Here is a 22461-nt window from a genome sequence, read left to right as displayed (position 1 = left end):
ATTGCCACTACAATATATTATTGAATAGGTTCAAAATTGAACCCCTTGCATCACAAAAAGGTTACTGTTATATGCTTTACACAGGGGTTCCTTGAATAACTTTTTCAGAGAGGTTCCTCAAGGAACAGTTTTGACCTGAAAAAAAAGGTATGTGGCAATCTGTTGAACACCAAAAGGTTATTTGAGGCACATTTCCTTCCAAGAGTGTACAACATAGCACTGTCTATCTGGAATAAGGAGAATGAGTATAATACATCCCAAAAGCAAAGTCCTGTTCTGCATTGCGCCATTAAGCTGCCTGTAGTAGAGCTGGTTCCCTGTGATGTTTTTGAAGGCACAAATGGCTTCCCATATCGCCGTTATGATAAACATGTTTTTGCGCAATTGAAACGTCTTGCTTAACATGTGCACTGTTACACACATATGCAGTATGCTATTTTATGCACCATGTACAGCAACAGCAGCACTCTATGCCCCGGGTATGGAGCCTGTTTATTTACCTTGGAGATTGTTCCTGTCCCGGGCTCCAGCGTTCCTCTCCAGGGAGAAAATATCCAAAGTCCCCGAATGTCTGTGTGTTAAATCATTTATTAACTTTGTCATTAACTCTGAATAGACGGCCTCTTCTAACCGACTGAGAAATGTATCGGTAAAGACGTCGGTGTTCTCTCTCTCTCTCTCTCTCTAGCAAACGGAGGTAGCTGTGTTACCGCGGTCAACGAGTAGAGCGAAGGCTCCACCTCCTCAGCTCTGAGGTTCTTCCAGTAAACACACACACATGCGCGCGCGTTGGCAGATTGCCAATAAATAATCAGTGCGTGACCTTTTACGGGAAGATTCCCGTAGTTATTGGCTGGTGAGTCCTCCCTTCCCATCCACTCCTCTGACAAGGTGAAACAGTTGAAGCCGTTCGCTTAGACTACCCTTGATAAAAACCACAATTCAAGCATGACTGACGACTAGCCTACTGCACTTATAAACAAAGTGTTACCCAACACACAATTTAAACTCAAGCTTCCACAGTATACTGTAGGCCCCTCAAACTCAACTCTGGAATCGACGCCAGTCACACTGCGTTTTTTCATTGTTACTGTCTAAGGTACTGATTTATATCTGGGACACCAGGTGGGTGCAACTAATTATCACGTAGAACAGAAAAACAGCAGGCTCCGGACCTCGTATGGTAAGTTGTATAGCCTGTCCCTTCTGTAGGGTATAATGTACTCCAAAAATCTAATCCAGATCAATAAAACCGGTGTATACATTTTATTTATTTAACTAGGCAAGTCAGTTAAGAACAAATTCTTATTTACAATGACGGCCTACACCGGTCAAACCCCGGACGACGCTGGGCCAATTGTGAGCCCTCCCAATCACGGCCGGTTGTGATACAGCCTGGACCTTACCGTGAAATGCTTACTTATAATGCAGTTTAAAAAATGTAGTTAAGAAATTATTTACTAAATACACTAAAGTAAAAAAATAATAATAATAACACAAAATAATACCGAGGCTATATACAGGTACTCAATGCGTGAGGGTACAGGTTAGAAAGTAGGGTTTTCCAAACTCGGTCATGGGCACCCCTGGGTGCACGTTTTGTTTTTTTGCCCTAGAACATCACAGCTAATTCAAATAACCAAAGCATGATGATGAGTTGGTTATTTGAATCAGCAGTGTAGTGCTAGGGCAACAAAACAAAAAACTTGCACCCAGAGGGGCCCATGACCGAGTTTGGGAAACACTGCTATAAGGAACCCGAGTTAGGGTAGTTTATCTTTGCAATTTCCAAAGCCTTCTGCCTGTAAGGCCACTTGAATTAGGTAGGCTATCATGCAAGTAAATATTTGTCGCCTTAGAATATTGATCTACCCCTGATAGCTAAATGTGTAGCCTATAGTAGAGGTGCGATTTCTCGGTGCCCATAAAGTACCCTCAAAGTCAGGTCCCGGACAGAACCACCTGGCTCTGTAGTTCAGAACTCGACCGCTAGAGGTCCCACTAGAACTGGAATTGTATTTATTAATACAGACAAATAAGTAATGTACTGTGTGTGTGGCGCATTCAGTTACGCTGAAATAATGTGGATACATAGATTTCTTTAATCCAGATTCTGCCCTCAACTAAATTTGGATGTATAATCCAGCTGTACCCCGATGCACAGACGTTGAACGTTGTGTGCAGAACATTTTGTGCATGTGAGGTGCGGATGTCCTTGTTTCGTTTCAATTTGCTGATAAAGTTGGGTTGATTGAAACGGCTGTCATGATGGCGGCTCCCATGTCGTGGAGGAAGCTTGTGTACTCACCGGTCCTCACCGGGGTTTTCACCCGAATATCAGACCGATTGTTCCGCACACGGGATCGGAGGAGAGGGTAATATACGACTGTTGTAGACATGGATAAAAAAAGACAGACACTTTTCCTTCGTCAGACGTAATGACAGAGCTCTCATGTCTTGCCAGCGACGTGTGCGTACTGCCTGTCTTTACGTGCAGTGTTTCCTGGTGTTTTTTTTTTTCGCAATGTCAATTTGATATCTTGCGTCAAATATTATTGAAACATTTTTTTATGTTGCATTCGTTGATCTGATTGTCATTACTGTTGTGTGCAAATAGTTTACATCTTACAACATAGCTACATGCTCAAGTCAAGGTTACATAATAAACGCACGAGCAAGTCATGTTCAGCCAGTAGATTTAAACTTTGCAAAATATTCTCTGTAGGCTAGATATGGCGCGATATGAGACTTCCTTTCCAGTTTCTTTAGCCCTTATCTGTGAATTCGCCTCTTCCTCCTTGTGTTGTCAAGTCTTTGCGTGTAGAGTAAGAGTGACTCAGAATGAGGACATATCAAAGGTCTTTTTGTGGTTTCCTGAAAAACTAAAGTAACAACGACTGTCAGATGTCGGTCCACAACTGCATATAGTATGTGTCAGTTTTACATCATCTTAAATAGCTTATACCATGTCTCACAGACAGTCTGTCTGGCCTAGGCATAGCTGTGAGTACCAAGGTCAGGGTTGTAGACTGTCATGCAGGATTAAGATCAACCCTGGGCGGTCAAAACGACTCCTCATCCAGCCTAGGGTTGCATCCCAAAGGCACCAAATTCCCTATTTAGTGTACTACTTTTGACCAGGGCAAGTAGTGCATAGTGCGATTTGGGACATAACTGAGCTTTATCGTCATTCCTATAACCTGAGGTGGCTATCATGGCACCTAGACTAGCTAGGCTACATGTGACTCTTAATAATAATAATAATAATAATAATATGTGGTATTTATATAGTTTTCAAGGACCAGTATAGCACGCTTATGGCCATAGACAGAACAGTTTTATCTCAATATTCATGGCACCCTAGAGGCTTGATTTGGCTACACACTATCACATCTCTATTCACTGCAGCTGAGCGACAGATGATGGAGGCACTTGCATGTCCAGTTGAAGTTGGAAGTTTACATACACTTAGGTTGGAGTCCATTAAAACTCATTTTTAAACCACTCCACAAATTTCTTGTTAACAAACCATAGTTTTGGCAAGTCGGTTAGGACATCTACTTTGTGCATGGCATAAGTATTTTTTCCAACAACTGTTTATAGACATATTATTTCACTTATAATTCACTGTATCACAATTCCAGTGGGTCAGAAGTTTACATACACTAAAGTTGACTGCCTTTTAAACAGCTTGGAAAATTCTGTCAATTGGAGGTGTACCTGTGGATGTATTTCAAGGCCTACCTTCAAACTCAGTGCCTCTTTGCTTGGCATCATGGGAAAATCAAAAGAAATCAGCCAAAACTTCAGAAAAAATATAGTAGACCTCCACAAGTCTGGTTCATCCTTGGGAGCATTTTCCAAATGCCTGAAGTACCACGTTTATCTGTACAAACAGTAGAACGCAAGTATAAACACCATGGAACCACGCAGCCGTCATAACGCACAGGAAGGAGACACGTTCTGTCTCCTAGAGATTAACAGTACTTTGGTGTGAAAAGTGCTCATCAATCCTAGAACAACAGCAAAGGACCTTGTGAAGATGCTGGAGGGAACTGGTACAAAAGTATCTATATCCACAGTAAACACCTGAATGGCCACTCAGCAAGGAAGAAGCCACTGCTCCAAAACCGCCATTAAAAAAGCCAGATGACGGTTTGCAACTGCACATGGGGACAAAGATCGTACTTTTTGGAGAAATGTCCTCTGGTCTGATGAAATACAAATAGAACTGTTTGGCCATAATGACCATCGTTATGTTTGGAGGAAAAGGGGGGAGGCTTGCAAGCCGAAGAACACCATCCCAACCATGAAGCACGGGGGTGGCAGCATCATGTTGTAGGGGTGTGTTGCTGCAGGAGGAACTGGTGCACTACACAAAATAGATGGCTCATGAGGAAGAAGAAATGTTGTGGATATGTTGAAGCAACATCTCAAGACATCAGTCAGGAAGTTAAAGCTTGGTCGCAAATGGGTCTTCCAAATGAACAATGACCCCAAGCATACTTTCGAAGTTGTCCTTATGCCATTTTGACACAACAAAGTCAAGGTATTGGAGTGGCCGTCACAAAGCCCTGACCTCAATCCTGTTGAAATTTTGTGGGCAGAACTGAAAAAGTGTGTGCGAGCAAGGAGGTCGACAAACCTGACTTGGTTACACCAGCTCTGTCAGGAGGAATGGGCCAAAATTCACCCAACTTATTGTAGGTTGTGGAAGGCTAATCCTACCAACTACTAATTGAGTGTATGTAAACTTCTGACCCACTGAGAATGTGATGAAAGAAATAAAAGCTGAAATCATTCTCTCTACTAAACTCCGCGATAAAAGAAACGTCCCTTTTATAGGACCCTGTCATTCAACGATAATTCGTAAAAATCCAAATAACTTCACAGATCTTCATTGTAAAGGGTTTAAACACTGTTTCCCACGCTTGTTCAATGAACCATAAACAATTAATGCACATGCACATGTGGAACGGTCATTAAGACACTAACAGCTTACAGACGGTAGGCAATACTTATAGGTATAGGTTATGAATACTTAGGACACCTAAGAGGCCTTTCTACTGACTCTGAAAAACACCAAAAGAAAGATGCCCAGGGTCCCTGCTCATCTGTGTGAACGTGCCTTAGGCATGCTGCAAGGAGGCATGAGGACTGCAGATATGACCAGAGCAATAAATTGCAATGTCCCGTATTGTGAGACTCCTAAGACAGCGCTACATGACGGACAGCTGATCGTCCTCGCAGTGGCAGACCACGTGTAACAACACCTTCACAGGATCGGTACATCCGAACATCACAACTGGGGGACAGGCATAGGATGGCAACAACAACTGCCCGAGTTACACCAGGAGTACACAATCCCTCCATCAGTGCTCAGACTGTCCACAATAGGCTGAGAGAGGCTGGGCTGAGGGCTTGTAGGCCTGTTGTAAGGCAGGTCCTCACCAGCAACAACGTCGCCTATGGGCACAAACCCACCGTCTCTGGGCCAGACAGGACAGGCAAAAAGTGCTCTTGACTGACGTTTCGCAGTTTTGTCTCTCACCAGGGGTGATGATCGGATTCACGTTCATTGTCAAAGGAATGAGCATTACACCAAGGCCTGTACTCTGGAGTGGGATGAAGGTGGATGGTCCGTCATGGTCTGGGGCGGTGTGTTACAGCATCATCGGACTGAGCTTGTTGTCATTGCAGGCAATCTCAATGTTTTGCGTTACAGGGAAGACACCCTCCTCCATCATGTGGTACCCTTCCTGCAGGCTCATCCTGACATGACCCTCCAGCATGACAATGCCACTAGCCATACTGCTCGTTCTGTGCGTGATTTCCTGCAAGACAGGAATGTCAGTCTTCTGCCATGGCCAGTGACGAGCCCGGATCTCAATCCCATTGAGCACGTCTGGGACCTGTTGGATCAAAGGGTGAGGGCTAGGGCCAGAAATGCCCCCCCCCCCCCCAGAAATGTCCAGGAACTTGCAGGTACCTTGGTGGAAGTGGGGTTACATCTCACAGCAAGAACTGGCAAATCTGGTGTAGTCCATGAGGAGGTGGTACACTGCAGTACTTAATGCAGCTGGTGGCCACACCTGATACTGACTGTTACTTTTGATTTTGACCCCCCCACCCCCCCCTGTTCAGGGACACTTTATTCCATATATGTTAGTCACATGTCTGTGGAACTTGTTCAGTTTATCTCAGTTGTTGAATCTTGTTATACTCGTACAAATGTTAACAGCTGACAGTGAGAAGACGTTTCTTTTTTTGCTGACTTTATTATTCTGACAAAGTGGCAATCCTAACTGACTAAAGACAGGGAATTTTTACTAGGATTAAGTGTCAGGAATTGTGAAACTGAGTTTTAAATGTATTTGGCAGGGTGTATGTGAACTTCTGACTTCAACTGTGTTATTCATGGTCGTATTAATTTGGGCACACATAGCAAAACGTTTAGAAGAGAAAAACAAAAATGAGCATTATTGTTCAAGTGGTCACTCCATGTTTTAGTCTGTTTTCTTCCTTTTGATGGGAATGAATGACACATTTGTCTGCCAATGCCCTCCTGACTGGGGTAAAGGAGGGAGGGAAGAGAGGAGGATTGTGTTGCCTGTTAGCAGTAATATGAAACTGTTTGGATGGAAGACGCATGATCTAAATGAACCCCCGGGACAAACTCATACAATGGCAGCCACACGTACTCACAACTAAACTTGCTTTCTTCTAGCTGTCACCGGTGTACCCCTATTGCATTAACTTTTTTTTTTTTCATACATTTCCCCAGCACATATCTCAGCTCTCTAAGATCTTTCCTCATGATATTCCCACTGTTCTACGAAGAGTGAATCTAGTGTGTTCTCTCTATAGACACTGTATTCCAGTGTACTTACACCCATCCAACCTTTTGTCCGGTGGTAAAACAGGGGTCTAGTATTGTATACTTAGCCTATATGGATAGGACACAGTTGTTGGACCACCATAATAAAGATAGTACTTCATAAGGAACCCCCCCTTCCATAAAAGGATGGTTCAACCCGTAGGCTTTATAGCTATTGGTTCAGAACAGCAGTGGAGCCACATCTCTATGTGACTCGGCTGTTTGGTGTTTATGTTGATTGTTTTGTCTCCTGTGGGTTGAACCCACACTGTAATTCCCCCCCCCTGCTATTGTTCCTCCCCAACTCTCTGTCCTGAATGAACTCTGGGCCTGCATCCCAAATGGCACTATATTCCCTTAATAGTGCACTACTTTTGACCATGACACTTAGGGTAAAGGGTGACACTACATAGGGTTGGGCAATATTACGATAGCATCAACAATGGTTGTCAGCTATTATTGATGTGACAGACTATGGTTAAGCCTATTGAACTTGACTGGTGCAGCGCAGTAAAAAAAAAATATTGCAGCACACAAGTGACATTCAGCGTAATTTGCCTATTCCTATTTGCTCTATCTTATTTGAAGAGATACCTTTTTATATAGCCTACAGAATGCAAGATTAGAATCTAGGCCAGAAGAAATTCTACCAAAGGAGTGCAAAATGTCCAGTCAGAGAAATTGATCTGTCAGGTGCATGGGTATTAGGCAATAGCCTAAACTTATTTTTACAATGGACACTCCTTAAATAGCTTGTTTACCTGTTTTTTATTTATTTTAAAGAAGCCTATATTCCCTTGTCTCTCCATTTGATAGGCTATGAATATGACGGAAGGCTATGCTTCATCGTTTTTATGCATGGCTTTTCTCGAGCCTATGAAGGTGTCCTAGTTGTTGTAGCTTTCAAAATTAACAAATGAAAGTCTATAGCTTAAGCCTAGACTATTCTCAATCACAGCTTTATGAGGGATAGTACAAACAATATTATACATTTTTCAACAAAAAAAAAGCAATTATTATCCAGTTGTGAAGACTGTAGACTGCTTCTATCCAGACCATGATGTAGGCCTATAACCTAGCTCAAGTTTACATACACCTTAGCCAACTGCATTTAAACTCAGTTTTTCACAATTCCTGACATTTAATCCAAGTAAAAATTCCCTGTCTTATGTTAGTTATATCACCACTTTATTTTAAGAATGTGAAATGTCAGAATAATAGAGTGATTTTAATTCAGCTTTCATCACATTCCCAATGGGTCAGAAGTTCACATACACTAGATTAGTATTTGGTAGCATTGCCTTTAAATTGTTTAACTTAGGTCAAATGTTTCAGGTATCCTTCCACAAGCTTCCCACAATAAGTTGGGTGAATTTTGGCCCATTCATCCTGACAGAGCTGGTGTAACTGAGTCAGGTTTGTAGGCCTCCTTGCTCACACACGCTTTTTCAGTTCTGCCAACACATTTTCTATAGGATTGAGGTCAGGGCTTTGATGGCCACTGCAATACCTTGACTGAGTTGTCCTTAAGCCATTTTGCCACAACTTTGGAAGTATGGTTGGGGTCATTGTCCATTTGGAAGACCCATTTGCAACCAAGCTTTAACTTCCTGACTGATGTCTTGAGATGTTGCTTCAATATATCCACATAATTCTCTTTCCTCGTGATGCCATCTATTTTGTGAAGTGCACCAGTCCCTCCTGCAGCAAAGCACCCCCACAACATGATGCTGCCACCCCCTGTGCTTCACGGTTGGGATGGTGTTCTTCGGCTTGCAAGACTCCCCCTTTTTCCTCCAAACATAATGATGGTCATTATGGCCAAACAGTTCTATTTTTGTTTTATCAGACCTGGGGACATTTCTCCAAAAAGTATGATCTTTGTCCCCATGTGCAGTTGCAAACCGTAGTTTGGCTTTTTTATTGCGGTTTTAGAGCAGTGGCTTCTTCCTTGCTGAGTGGCCTTTCAGGTTATGTCGATTATAGAACTCGTTTTACTGTGGATAAAGATAATTTTGTACCTGTTTCCTCCAGCATCTTCACAAGGTCCTTTGCTGTTGTTCTGGGATTGATTTGCACTTTTCGCACCAAAGTACGTTCATAGAGACAGAACGCGTCTCCTTATTGAGCGGTATGACGGCTGCGTGGTTCCATGGTGTTTATACTTGCGTACTATTGTTTGTACAGATGAACGTGGTACCTTCAGGCATTTGGAAATTGCTCCCAAGGATGTACCAGACTTGTGGAGGTCTACTATTTCTTTTTCTTCTGAGGCTTTGGCTTATTTCTTTTTATTTCCCTATGATGTCAAGCAAAGAGGCACTGAGTTTGAAGGTAGGCCTTGAAATACATCCATAGGTACACCTCCAATTGACTCAAATGATGTCAATTAGCCTATCAGATGCTTCTAAAGCCATTTACATAATTTTCTGGAATTTTCCAAGCTGTTTAAAGGCACAGTCATCAAATCAAATGTATTTATATAGCCCTTCGTACATCAGCTGATATCTCAAAGTGCTGTACAGAAACCCAGCCTAAAACCCCAAACAGCAAGCAATGCAGGTGTAGAAGCTCAGTGGCTAGGAAAAACTCCCTAGAAAGGCCAAAACCTAGGAAGAAACCTAGAGAGGAACCAGGCTATGTGGGGTGGCCAGTCCTCTTCTGGCTGTGCCGGGTGGAGATTATAACAGAACATGGCCAAGATGTTCAAATGTTCATAAATGACCAGCATGTTCGAATAATAAGAAGGCAGAACAGTTGAAACTGGAGCAGCAGCACGGCCAGGTGGACTGGGGACAGCAAGGAGTCATCATGTCAGGTAATCCTGGGGCATGGTCCTAGGGCTCAGGTCCTCCGAGAGAGAGAAAGAAAGAGAGAATTAGAGAACGCACACTTAGATTCACACAGGACACCGAATAGGACAGGAGAAGTACTCCAGATATAACAAACTGACCCTAGCCCCCCGACACATAAACTACTGCAGCATAAATACTGGAGGCTGAGACAGGAGGGGTCAGGAGACACCCATCCGAGGACACCCCCGGACAGGGCCAAACAGGAAGGATATAACCCCACCCACTTTGCCAAAGCACAGCCCCCACACCACTAGAGGGATATCTTCAACCACCAACTTACCATCCTGAGACCGGGCCGAGTATAGCCCACAAAGATCTCCGCCATGGCACAACCCAAGGGGGGGCGCCAACCCAGACAGGATGACCACATCAGTGAATCAACCCACTCAGGTGACGCACCCCTTCCAGGGATGGCATGAGAGAGCCCCAGTAAGCCAGTGACTCAGCCCCTGTAATAGGGTTAGAGGCAGAGAATCCCAGTGGAAAGAGGGGAACCGGCCAGGCAGAGACCGCAAGGGCGGTTCATTGCTCCAGAGCCTTTCCGTTCACCTTCCCACTCCTGGGCCAGACTACACTCAATCATATGACCCACTGAAGAGATGAGTCTTCAGTAAAGACCTAAAGGTTGAGACCGAGTTTGCGTCTCTGACATGGGTAGGCAGACCGTTCCATAAAAATGGAGCTCTATAGGAGAAAGCCCTGCCTCCAGCTGTTTGCTTAGAAATTCTAGGGACAATTAGGAGGCCTGCGTCTTGTGACCGTAGCGTACGTGTCATCTTAGTGTATGTGAACTTCTGACCCACTGGAATTGTGTTATAGTGAAATAATCTGTCTGTAAACAACAATAACATGTACTGCTTTCCCCTCTCTGTGAGTTGATTTTAAGGATATTTCAAGTTTATAAGTCAGAACCCATCAGTATATCACAATGTTTTATGGGTACATCATCAATCATGATAGGACAAAGGTTGACATCGCCCAACCCTAGTATAGAGTGTCATTTGGGATGCACTTAGTGAATGCTGGAGTGCGATCTTTCAGGAATTAAATACAGGGATATTACTGCATGTGAAATGACCTCTGGGGGTCACAACCTTTACAGTATATTTTATCTGTCAGTTGCGTTTTGAAGACGGTCACAGACTGAGCAACAACAGCCATACTGGTATGAACCAATGCACCCTAGTGCCTGGTTGAGAATCACATGACGTGTATGTTACTGAACATTAGGCCTAGGGATGGGGTTAGACACGCGTACACACACCAGCAATATGACTGAGCCCTCTGTTGTAAAAGATTTCAGTAAGTGTGATAAGTCACAGTGATAATGGAGGTGGGGGGGTTGGATTCGTTTTTTATCAATGGGAGGCAATCACCACTCCAGCTATAGACTAATTTCTCTCGTTCTCTTTCTCTCCACGTCTCCCCACCCCCCTACCTCCCTCTCTTCCAGGTCATCCGTGTTGCTCTTAGCCCCTCTCCTAGCGGAGGCAGACCCCTCTCCCCTTCCTGTCGTCAGGTCCCCTGGGTCGGATGAAGTTCAGGGCACCGATGGCCTCCGTGCCCGCTTCCGCTGGATGGCAGAACACGTGCCCGCCTTCAGGGTGCCCGGCACACACATCCACATCCTCACATCCCCTGACCAATTCTACCACACCATGAAGGTAAGGTGTGTGTGTGGTGGAAGCTTTCTCTAAATCATGTGATGTACTAAAGAAGAGGGTGTAATAAACAAAAAATGAAGAAAGGAAATAATTGATTGTTCCCTCCAACACAGTGTGCTCTTTATACCACAGTGGCGCTCAACCGTGTGTGTGTTTGTTTCTTTCCGTGGATGACTATTTAGTTGAATTGCGTACAGGATGTGTGAGTTTGTGATAATGCTTGAGTCAGCGGCATCAACCCTTTCGGGCACAGCAACAAACAAAAAAAGCTGTTTATTTGGCTGTGTGGGAACATTAGGAAACGGTGCATGTGACTCACCTGATTGAGAAATAATGACTAGGCTGGAAGAATATCAGGTTCTGTGTGTTTGACGTCTTTGAATGTTATTTGGAGGGAGTTCAAGCCCCCTGATGAAGCCCTCTAGTTTTTTTTCCTGTAATGCTTGAATTTCCTGTAATGTATTGTTTTTTTCTGTTCAGGCCCGTATCAAGACTGCTAAGAGGCGGGTGGTGATGGCCTCCCTGTATCTGGGTACAGGGCCGCTGGAACAGGAGCTGGTGGACTGTATGCAGGAAGCTCTGGAGCGTTCACAGGAGGGTGACAACCCTGACCTGCAGGTCTCCATTCTACTTGACTACACGCGTGGCTCACGAGGTAGGAGTGTGTATGAGGGAGAATGCCATATTACTCTTACAAAGTTGTCTGTCTGTAACCCCTCTCTCTGTCGGTCTAGGTAAGACTAACTCTAGGACCATGTTGCTGCCGTTGCTGAAGCAGTACAGCAGTCAGATGCGTGTATCTTTGTACCATACCCCTGACCTGAGAGGGCTGCTCCGGCGCCTGGTCCCACAGCGCTTCAACGAGACCATCGGGGTACAGCACATCAAAGCTTACCTGTTTGATGACGACCTCATCATCAGCGGGTACACGCTCACAAAAAAACAGTTGGTGTTTTTCTCATACAGTAGCTGATGTTTTTTTGGCGTCTCTCGTTCAACCTTGTCTCTCTGTCCTTCACTCTCCATCTCTCCTCCCTCCTTCCGCAGGGCCAACCTGAGTGACTCGTACTTCACCAACAGACAGGACCGCTACGTGCTCCTTGAGAACTGTGGGGAGGTGGCCGACTTCTTCTCTGATCTGGTGGGCGCCGTGGGTGACGTGTCGTTACAGCTACAGACCGACAACTCTGTGAGCATGATGTACGGCATGGTGCACCCCTACAGAGGTATAAAACGCACACATAACACAGAAGTAACACACACACAGACCCTAAGTGCGTAACTCCTTGCACACTCTCATAATATAGTGTAATGTGGTGGTGTTGGAAAGGTTAATGGAATCAGATTGGCTGCAAATATAGTCTGGTTCCAGTTCAGACACACGGTGAAATCGGCGAACTGGCATGTGTGTGAATGAGAGAGTGGGAGGCAGGCGAGAGAGCTGAATGACATGTCTGCAGAACTGGACCGCAGTTGGCACGGAGACCAGAAATAGAGCAGTGATGTCAGAGTTGCTGGTAAGCAATACGGAGTGGGAAGACACACACACTCTAATCATTAGTGAATGAAGTTCCCCAGCTGAAAGGGAGCGTTAACTTTACAGTAAAAGCACGTCTTTAGAATGAACTCAAATGCTGAACTTACAGGTACCCCTCTCCCCTCCCTCACTCTGAGTCATGTCTGTGCGTGGCCCCAGCCGCCAGGCGTAGTCCAGATATTGACCCACAGCTGTCATGCCCAGAACTAAATGACTTACTGTACTTTATGCACTCACCTGCTGTACTGCACACTGTGTGTGAAAGATGTTGTTTACGCTGTATGGTTAAAGCTAGAATCCTTCATCGAAACAGTAATAAAGGGGTCACTCCTCATGTGTTTTGGTAAAAAGCTTAGGGATGGACCTGGAGAAAGTTGACACCCTTAAATCCATAGACATCGCTATGACCATGATATTTTCAACATGTTTTTTGTTCAACTAAGGTCATGAGGCATTTATAAGTCATGTTCTTCATGAATTAATTGATGTGTGTGTGTGTGTGTGTGTGTGTGTGTGTATATATCATTAATTTAGAAGTCCTAGAATGGATTCTAGCTTTAACCAGGTCGGTCTGTTTCCTCTTCTATTACATCACTGCATTCTTTTGTCATTAGGCAACAGGGATGATTTTTCGGCGTCGGCTCGGCAACACATTATGGAGGTGGTCAACACTGCTCACGTGCGGCAACACATCGCCGAATCAGAACGTTTAGTGGGGGAGGAAGGAGGGAAGGAGGATACTTGGGTTTTTCCTCTGGTTCAGATGAAACCTCTGGGAATACAGGTGGATGAGCAGGTCACACAGGTGGGTACACAGACATGCACCTGGATACCACTACCCTCACCAACTAATATCAGACAAATAACTCCCATTGCACATGTTATCTTGGAATGTTTTTGTCTTTTTTGTTCATGTGTGACTTAAAAATGTAAATGTGGCCACTACATCTGAACTTCACCTATTTTCCCTTGCAGCGTTTGCTGACTGATGCAGGTCCTGGTGTGACGGTGTTTCTGACGTCGGGGTATTTCAACCTGACCAGGGCCTACATGTCGCTGGTTCTCGGGCTGGGCGCCGACTACCGGATCCTCACCGCCTCCCCGGAGGTCAACGGGTTTTTCGGCGCCAAGGGCATTGCCGGAGAGATCCCAGCCGCCTACATCCACATTGCCAGACAGTTCTACAGCAAAGTGTGTCAGCTGGGACAGCAGGAGAGGGTTCACCTCCACGAGTACCACAGAGCACAATGGACCTTCCACGCCAAGGGTGGGTGACACTCACACAGAGTGCAGAGAAAGTAGACTACACACACAACATAACCCTTGGCCTGAGAGCCTAGATTGAGTCTATTCCCATGTGATTAGTTCTGTTTGGCTGTGAGTTATGCCAGGTAGTGATGTGATTGTTGTTGCTATGATGTGCCATGGTCAGACAGTGAGCTGCTGGGAAGCCGAGGGTGCGTCCCAAATGGCACCCTATTTCCTATATAGCTCTATGGGCCCTGGTAAAAAGTAATACACTATTTAGGAAATAGGGTGCCCTTAGGGACTCGCACAGTGTCTATTCTAGCCTGACAGACAGATTAGCTGGACCACGTTCTACTGTTTTATTCTCTGGCTCTGCTGTTCTGTCCCTGTGGTAAGCTAGACATGTTGTGGGAGTCCTTGTCAAGTCGTTCACCCTTAGCCCCGGGCCAAAGAAACACACAGTCATTTCTGGGTTTGATGGACTTCGGGGTTTTCTGTGCTTTAGTGTGTTCTTTATATTTGTGGGCGTGGCAAACAGGAACCAAAATCCCCATTTGAAACAGCTTATAAACAATGCTCTGACACATGATATCTAAACTACTGCCAACATGCACTTCTTTCGCTGATACTTATAGAATAAAAAGGCAATGTGTCCAAAATAAATAATATTCGAATTAACTGAAATGTTAGTGATGCATTAGTAGCTAGGTAAGTTGTTTTTTATTCTTCAAAAGACCCGTCTTTGAAAATAATGTAGGGGAGAGGGAGAGCGGGAAATGAACACACACAGTGAAGAGAAGTCCCTTTTATTAGATGAAGCAGAGTGGGCCGGCGGTTTCCCGTAAGCACAGCAAGCACTGCAGGAGCGAGAACAGTGGGGGAGAACACACACAGCACCCAGCTGGGAGAGAATCAATGACCATTAGAGTAGAGCAGACCCTGACCCCCAGCTGCAGAACAAATCACTGATGTGGGGAAACTACTTCCCTCTTTCCTTCCTCCACCAATCTCTCTCTCTCTCTCTCGTGTGTGTGTGTGTGTGTGTGCACGCAGGGTTGTGGTACCACCTACGGGGGCAAGTGCGGCCATGCCTGACACTGATTGGGTCTCCTAACTTTGGCTATCGATCTGTGCACCGGGACCTGGAGGCCCAGATCGCCATAGTAACAGAGAACCAGGTACTACAGGCCCAGCTGCAGGAGGTAGGCCATTCAAACTGAGAAATGTATTTAAACGGACTTGATGGCTCGGTACTGTGGCTCTGCTTTATACAGCTCTCAACGAAAGGCCTGTCTACAAAATTCAACTGGTCTGATAGTTCCTGGTATGCTGAGCTGGCATATTCAATGCAGACTGAGATCGAGCTTGGAGGGAAACTTGTTTAGCAACTTGTGCTTAATGCCTGTATGTGAGACAGTGGGAGCTGATGTATGGCTATACTATGGCCTTCAATTTTAATGTGCTGAGTTTACCTGCCACTCCCCTTCATACACACATTATTTATTTATCTTTCTGCTCCTCTACATCTCGATCGCTGTCTCTCTATCACCCACACAGGAGCAGGAGATGTTGTACCAGAGGTCTACAGAGGTGTCCAGCTCTACGTTCCAGCAGCCAGACCACCATGTGAAACTGTGGGTCAAACTGCTTACTCCCCTCATCAAGAACTTCTTCTGAGAGACACCGCCTAACACAGGTAACACACGCAGACAAGAGTGCACAGGCACACAGTGTACTAACCACTAACCACACAGTGTACACTCCCACTGAACGATCATCTCTTAGTCACGCACAGAAGTAGACGCTGTCTAGAATGACAGAATGTCCTCAGTTACTGCTCTGTGTACCAGCCCTCAACCCAAACTCCAATCCTAGCTTCCAATCTAGCCCTGCCCTAAGCCACATCAACCTCAGAAACTAAACCGAGCTACCCCTGCTTGAATCCTACCCCCACTGCCCTTACCACACAGACCTTTATCCATTGTACATTTAGAGGACACTCCCTCCTCAATGTCCCGGCTCTGAGAAACTCTCTGGCCTCTGATCCCTCCGCTGAGTGCATCAACATTCTGCAGTTAGCATCTGGACCCATTCAGCTGTGCGAGAGTGAGTGAGAAAGGAATGTGGCAGCGTGTTTCCCTCCTCCCACTAGTTAAATCCCCTCTCATTGTGGTGATGATTTGACAGATGGTGTATGCAGTGTACGAGACAGTGGGGTCAGAGGGAGGATAAGAGGGTGACCTGATTTGTGTAGATTTGCCTTATGTCACAGCCACATGGCTTTGAGCAAGAAATTTACTGTCAGGATTTACATGGGCTTGACATGGAAAGAGTCATTGTGGGAGGTTTTGGAAACTAAGGTAGGAACACATTTTTCATTCACAAACTTCTTTACTGGGAAGTTATTCTGAATATGCATTTCATATTATCACGGTGAAGGACTATATATTCTCATGTGTTTTTTTTGCTGTAGCCTACATTGATTTATTTTAAGTTATATTTCAATATTGTGATATCTGGTCTACTGCTACATTGGTATCTTAAATTACACTTAACAAAAATATAAAAGTAACATTTAAATAGTTTGTCCTATGTTTCATTAGCTGAAATAAAAGATCCCAGAAATGTTCCATATGCACATATATACAGGCCACTTGAAGCCATTCCAGCCCAGGACCTTCACCTGCAGAATTGTCTGAGACCAGCTGATGAAACTGTGGGTTTGCACAACCGAAGAATTTCTGCACAAACTGTCAATGTCTCAGGGAAGCTCATCTGCATACTCGTCATCTTCACCAGGGTCTTGAACTGACTGCAGTTTGGCATTTTGTTACTTTGCAGCCTTATTCTAAGATTAAACATCAATCTACACACAATACCCCATAATGACAAAGTGAAAACCATATTTTTTACAAATGTATTAAAAATAAAAAAACAAATCACATTTACTTAAGAATTCAGACCCTTTGCTATGAGACTCAAAATTGAGCTCCGGTGCATCGTGTTTCCATTGATCATCCTTGATGTCTCTACAACTTGATTGAACATGTTTTGGAAAGGTGCGTGTGTGCGTGCGTATGTATGTATGCACACGCACGCACGAGCGTGGTCCCACAGTTGACAGTGCATGTCTGAGCGAAAACCAAGCCATGAGGTCGGAGAAATTGTACTTAGCTCCGAGACAGGATTGTGTCAAGGTACAGATCTGGGGGAGGGTACCAAAACATTTCTGCAGCATTGAAGGTCACCAAGAACACAGTGGCCTCCATCATTCTTAAATGGAAGAAGTTTGGAACCACCAAGACTTTTCCTAGAGCTTGCCTCCCAGCCAAACTGAGCAATTGGGGGGAAAAGGGCCTTGGTCATGGAGGTGACCAAAAACATGATCGTCACTCTGTCAGAACTCCAGAGTTCCTCTGTGGGGATGGGAGAATCTTCCAGAAGGACAACCATCTCTCCAGCACGCCACCAATCAGGCCTTTATGGTCGTGGCCAAACGGAAGCTATTCCTCAGCAAAAGGCACATGACGGCCAGCTTGGAGTTTGCCAAAAGGTACCTAAAGAACTCAGTCCATGAGAAACAAGATTCTCTGGTCTGATGAAGCCAAGATTGAACTCTTTGGCCTGAATGCCAAGCTTCACGTCTGGAGGAAACCTGGCATCATCCTGACAATGAAGCATGGTGGTGGCAGCATGCTGTGGGTGGTGTTTTTTAGCGGCAGGGACTGGGAGACTAGTCCGGATCGAGGGAAAGATGAATGGACAGATCCTTCGATTAAAAACCTGCTCCAGAGCACTCCTCAGACTAGGGTGAAGGTTCACCTTCCAAAAGGACAACGACACCCAGCCATAGCCCGGACTTGAACCCAATCGAACATCCTCTGAGACCTGAAAATGGCTGTGCAGCGAGGCTCCACATCCAACCTGACAGACCTTGAGAGGATCTGCAGAGAAGAATGGGACAAACTTCCCAAATACAGGTGTGCCAAGCTTGTAGCGTTATATCCAAGAAGACTCGAGGCTGTAGTTGCTGCCAAAGGTGCTTCATCAAAGTACTGAGTAAAGATCCTGTATACATATGTAATATTCCTGAATTTTATTGTTACTGTAGTACATTTGCAAAAATGTTTCTGTTTTTACTGTGTCATAGGGTATTGTGTGTAGATTTGGGGGGGGGGGGGCTATTTAATTCCTTTTAGAATAAGGCTGTAACGTAACAAAATGTGGGGAAAAGTGACGTGGTCTGAATAGTTTCCGAATGCACTGTATGCATATGGCAGGTGTTCTGTATGTATTGCCCAAATAAGAAATTCGGACTTGAGTATTGCAGTGGGGCTTACACAAGTATGTGGGCAAACTATAGGCTATGGGTCAGTTTCAAGATGGAGCCAATTGAGATGGCCACCCTGTTTTCTAGCTCCTAAGCAACCTTTTTAAAATTATTATTATGATATATATTTTTTTTTTATAGGTTATTTCTCACATTATTAGCCCAAAACATTTTTGCGATATCAGAGTGGCGGTAACTCACTAGAATTTCAACCAGATACAAGCATTTCGCTAAACCTGCAAAAACATCTGCTCAATATGTGAATGGTATTTTATGCAATTGGTGGGTGTTCTGCAGTGATGTCTACAATGCTTTGAATTAATCTCCACCTTGTAGCTCGCTGTCAATTTCACCACCATAGACAGCGTAAACAGCCAAGTAGAGGACTGCCTGCTGTTCTGCTACGTGTGTGTTTGTCACGTCTCCTCATGAGCCACCTGGATAACGGCGCCCGTTTTGCACTCACTATGTGACCCGGGACCTCCAGATGTACAAATTAGCACTGATCGTATCGTTTTGACATCACAATATTTTTGCATTACTGACTGTACTTGCACCAAAACGCCAGTATTTTTCCTTCATAGCTTGTTTCCCATCTTTGTTAATAGGGTGCCCATTTTGTATTCAGCACTTAAAAAAATATGTTTTCTTAACTGATCAAAACTTTCGTTTTCTCATAGCTCTCTCTTGTCCAGCTGCAGCAGACATATGGTTTGGAACATCGCAGTACAATCACAGTATGGACTTGCAATGCATATAAAATCATGAGAATCGCAATACATATCGTGTCGGCACAAGTATTGTGAGGTCCCTGGCAATCCCAACCCCACTGTGGTATCTGGTAACAGTGCCTTTAGGAAGTATTCATTACCCTAGACTTATTCCACTTTTGTTGTGTTACAGATGGAATTCAAAATTGAATAAATAATTTGTTTCCGGTCTTGCCATAGATTTTAAAGTAGATTTAAGTCAACTAACTCAGCCGCTCGCTGTCGCGTAAGCAACTCCAATGTAGATTTGTCCTTGTTTTAGGTTATTGTCCTGCATAAAGGTGAATTCATTGCCCAGTGTCTGTTAGAAAGCTGACACAACCAGGTTTTCCTCTAGGATTGTTGCCTGTGCTTAGCTCTGTTCAGTTTTTTTTTTTTTTTTTTATCCTGTAAAACTCACCAGTCCTTAATGGTTACAAGCATACCCATAACATGATGCACCCACCACCACGCTTGAAAATATGTGTTGTGGTACTCTGTATTGTAATGGATTTGCTGCAAACATATCTGTTAGTCCTGAATATTAAGTGTTAATTGCTTTGCCACATTTTTTACAGTCTTACTTTAGTTCCTTTTTGCAAACAGGATGCATAGTTTTGAATATTTTTATTCTGTACAGGCTTCCTTCATTTCACTCTGTCAATTTAGGTTAGTATTGTGAAGTAACTACGTTTAAAAAAAATCTATCCTCAGTTTTATCCCATCACAGCCATTAAACTGTTTTTAAAGTCACCATTGGCTTCATGGCTTCATCGGCAACTGAGTTAGGAAGGACATCTGAATCTTTGTGGTGACTGGGTGTTTTGATATACCATCCAAAGTATAATTAATAACTTCACCATGCTCAAAGGGATATTCGATGTCTCTTCTTTTTTTACCCATTTACCAATGGTTGCCCTTTTGCGAGGCATTGGAAAATCTCCCTGGTCTTTGTTGTTGAAGCTGTGTTCAAAATGCCCTGCTCGACTGATGGACCTGAGGGACCTAGCTGAATGTGTGGGATACAGAGATGAGCTAGTAATTCAAAAATCCTGTTGAACACGTATTGCACACACAAGTTCCGTGAACTCACTGTGACTTGTTAAGCAAATGTTTACTCCTGAACTTATTTAGGCTTGACATAACAAAGGGGTTGAAAACTTATTGACTCAAGACATTTCAGCTTTTCATTGTTAATTAATTTGTAAAACGACAAACAATAATTATATTTCAATATTATGTGGGGGGGTGTAGGCCAGTGACAAAAAATAATCAATTTTAAATTCAGTTTGTAACACAACATAATGTGTAAAAAGTATATGAATGAGTGATGGTACAGAACGACATAGGCAAGATGCAGTAGAAGGTATTGAGTACAGTATATACATATGAGATGAGTAATGTAGGGTATGTAAACATTATTAAGTGGCATTGTTTTAAAGTGGCTAGTGATATAATTTTTTTTACATCAATTTCCATTATTAAAGTGAGCTGGAGTTGAGTCAGTATGTTGGCAGCAGCCACTCAATGTTAGTGGTGGCTGTTTAACAGTCTGATGGCCTTGAGATGGAAGCTGTTTTTCAGTCTCTTGGTCCCTGCTTTGATGCACCTGTACTGACATCGCCTTCTGGATGATAGCAGGGTGAACAGGCAGTGGCTCGGGTGGTTGTTGTCCTTGATGATCTTTATGGCCTTCCTGTGACAGGGTGGTGTAGGTGTCCTGGAGGGCAGGTAGTTTGCCCCCGGTGATGCGTTGTGCAGACCTCACTACCCTTTGGAGAGCCTTATGGTTGTGGGCGGATCAGTTGCCGTACCAGGCGGTGATACAGCCCGACAGGATGCTCTCGATTGTGCATCTGTAGATGTTTGAGAGTGCTTTTGGTGACAAGCCAAATTTCTTCAGCCTCCTGAGGTTGAAGAGGCGCTGCTGCGCCTTCTTCACAACGCTGTCTGTGTTGGTGGACCATTTCAGTTTGTCCGTGATGTGTTCGCTGAGGAACTTAACTTACTACCCTCTCCACTACTGTCCCGTCGATGTGGATAGGGGGGTGCTCCCTCTGCTGTTTCCTGAAGTCCACAATCATCTCCTTTGTTTTGTTGAGTGTGAGGTTATTTTCCTGACACCACACTCCGAGGGCCCTCACCTCCTCCCTGTAGGCCGTCTCGTCATTGTTGGTAATCAAGCCTACCACTGTAGTGTCGTCCGCAAACTTGATGATTGAGTAGGAACTGTGGGACCGTGAATAAGATGTACTGTGACACATCCATCTCCCACACACATCCTCTTACCTCACTGTAATCAGCATCACATCCCTCCAATAGACATGGATGACAAGGGTTTTTTTAATGTTTTTTTTTAGAAACATTGTTTTTGTTATTTTAAAGTATTTCAGATTAAAATACTTTTGTCTCTTTTCTTTTTTCTCTCTCTCTCAGGAAGCAGACTGTGGCCAATACCCACTTGGCAGGCTTCTCCTTGGTCTTGAGGTTGAAGGTCCAGATGGTGGGGCCCCTCATACAGGTCTTGTTGATGGGACACTCCTCGTACACATCTTGGTCTCCTGATGTTTTGACCGGTACCGCCTTGATGAAGATCGGCATGTTGGGTGTCAGCTCCTTCAGACGAGCGTCCACTATCATCCCCGTCTGGGTGTCCCAGCGCGCCCCTGCACACACACTACCCCCCCCCACACACACTGTATAAAGGGTTGAACTCTAAACATAGAAACATTTGTCATCACTCCATCCCCTGTGACATCGCCACATTGTGTGTGTGTGTGTGTGTGTCTACAGTGCTGTACAAACAGATCCCTTAGTTTACCAATGCCTGAGATATAGTACTGAGTTTACTACTGTGTTTTCATTGAACTATAAACATTCGCTACATATAGACCAACAGGAGGAACTGTAGCACAGGATGTTTTGTACATTCAATAAACTCATTAGTTCTGTATTGACAGAGTGGAATCTGGTACATGAGTCTGTGACTGTAAATAGCCAGGTGTGTCTGAAATTGAATACACAAGTGTGTGTGTGGAGTGTTGCGATCCCTGGAGGAGCCTTAAAGTGAAAATCCACTTAAATATATTTTTCTTCATGATGTGGCTGGTGACACTTTACTTCTTGAAAACTTGACTGCTGACATGCAAAACATTTTGGGACCATATCAACAGTGGACTAATAAAAAAATACCTAAAGATA

General features: G+C 44.3%; 2 protein-coding genes across 5 annotated transcripts in view; one reads left to right on the top strand and one right to left on the bottom strand.

The window, feature by feature from the left end:
• Positions 1-906, bottom strand: part of LOC109899898 (suppressor of cytokine signaling 3-like) — an 11962-nt gene extending 11056 nt beyond the window's left edge. For both annotated transcript variants that reach the window (XM_031835435.1, XM_020495521.2), the window contains exon 1: positions 501-906. The gene's annotated coding sequence lies outside the window, so the exon portion shown is untranslated. The remainder of the gene's footprint in view (positions 1-500) is intronic.
• Positions 878-22461, top strand: LOC109899899 (CDP-diacylglycerol--glycerol-3-phosphate 3-phosphatidyltransferase, mitochondrial-like). 3 transcript variants are annotated; one of them, XM_031835434.1, is made up of 10 exons: positions 878-1183; positions 11186-11396; positions 11877-12051; positions 12131-12320; positions 12444-12622; positions 13548-13738; positions 13909-14200; positions 15235-15383; positions 15739-15877; positions 21697-22461. In XM_031835434.1, exons 2-9 carry the CDS (start codon positions 11310-11312, stop codon positions 15856-15858), a joined length of 1383 nt encoding a protein of 460 aa, XP_031691294.1. In that variant the 5' UTR covers positions 878-1183; positions 11186-11309; the 3' UTR covers positions 15859-15877; positions 21697-22461. The 3 variants fall into 3 exon arrangements, with proteins under 3 accessions (XP_031691294.1, XP_020351112.1, XP_020351113.1); XM_020495523.2 differs by lacking the exon at positions 878-1183 and adding an exon at positions 2047-2375; XM_020495524.2 differs by lacking the exon at positions 878-1183 and adding an exon at positions 2076-2375 and having other exon boundaries at positions 15235-15359.

This window comes from Oncorhynchus kisutch, linkage group LG11 (genome assembly GCF_002021735.2).
Source record: "Oncorhynchus kisutch isolate 150728-3 linkage group LG11, Okis_V2, whole genome shotgun sequence".
Taxonomy (NCBI): Eukaryota; Metazoa; Chordata; class Actinopteri; order Salmoniformes; family Salmonidae; genus Oncorhynchus; species Oncorhynchus kisutch.
This window is presented reverse-complemented; position numbering and strand designations above follow the sequence as displayed.

What these genes read in the sequence shown, in the direction of transcription:
- LOC109899899 (XM_020495523.2), top strand. Translation starts at nt 2,266, where the DNA reads ATGATGGCGGCTCCCATGTCGTGGAGGAAGCTTGTGTACTCACCGGTC. An exon ending in CTACACGCGTGGCTCACGAG is followed by an intron (nt 12,052 to 12,130) that starts GTAGGAGTGTGT and finishes CTGTCGGTCTAG; the next exon opens with GTAAGACTAACTCTAGGACC. An exon ending in TACAGGCCCAGCTGCAGGAG is followed by an intron (nt 15,384 to 15,738) that starts GTAGGCCATTCA and finishes TCACCCACACAG; the next exon opens with GAGCAGGAGATGTTGTACCA.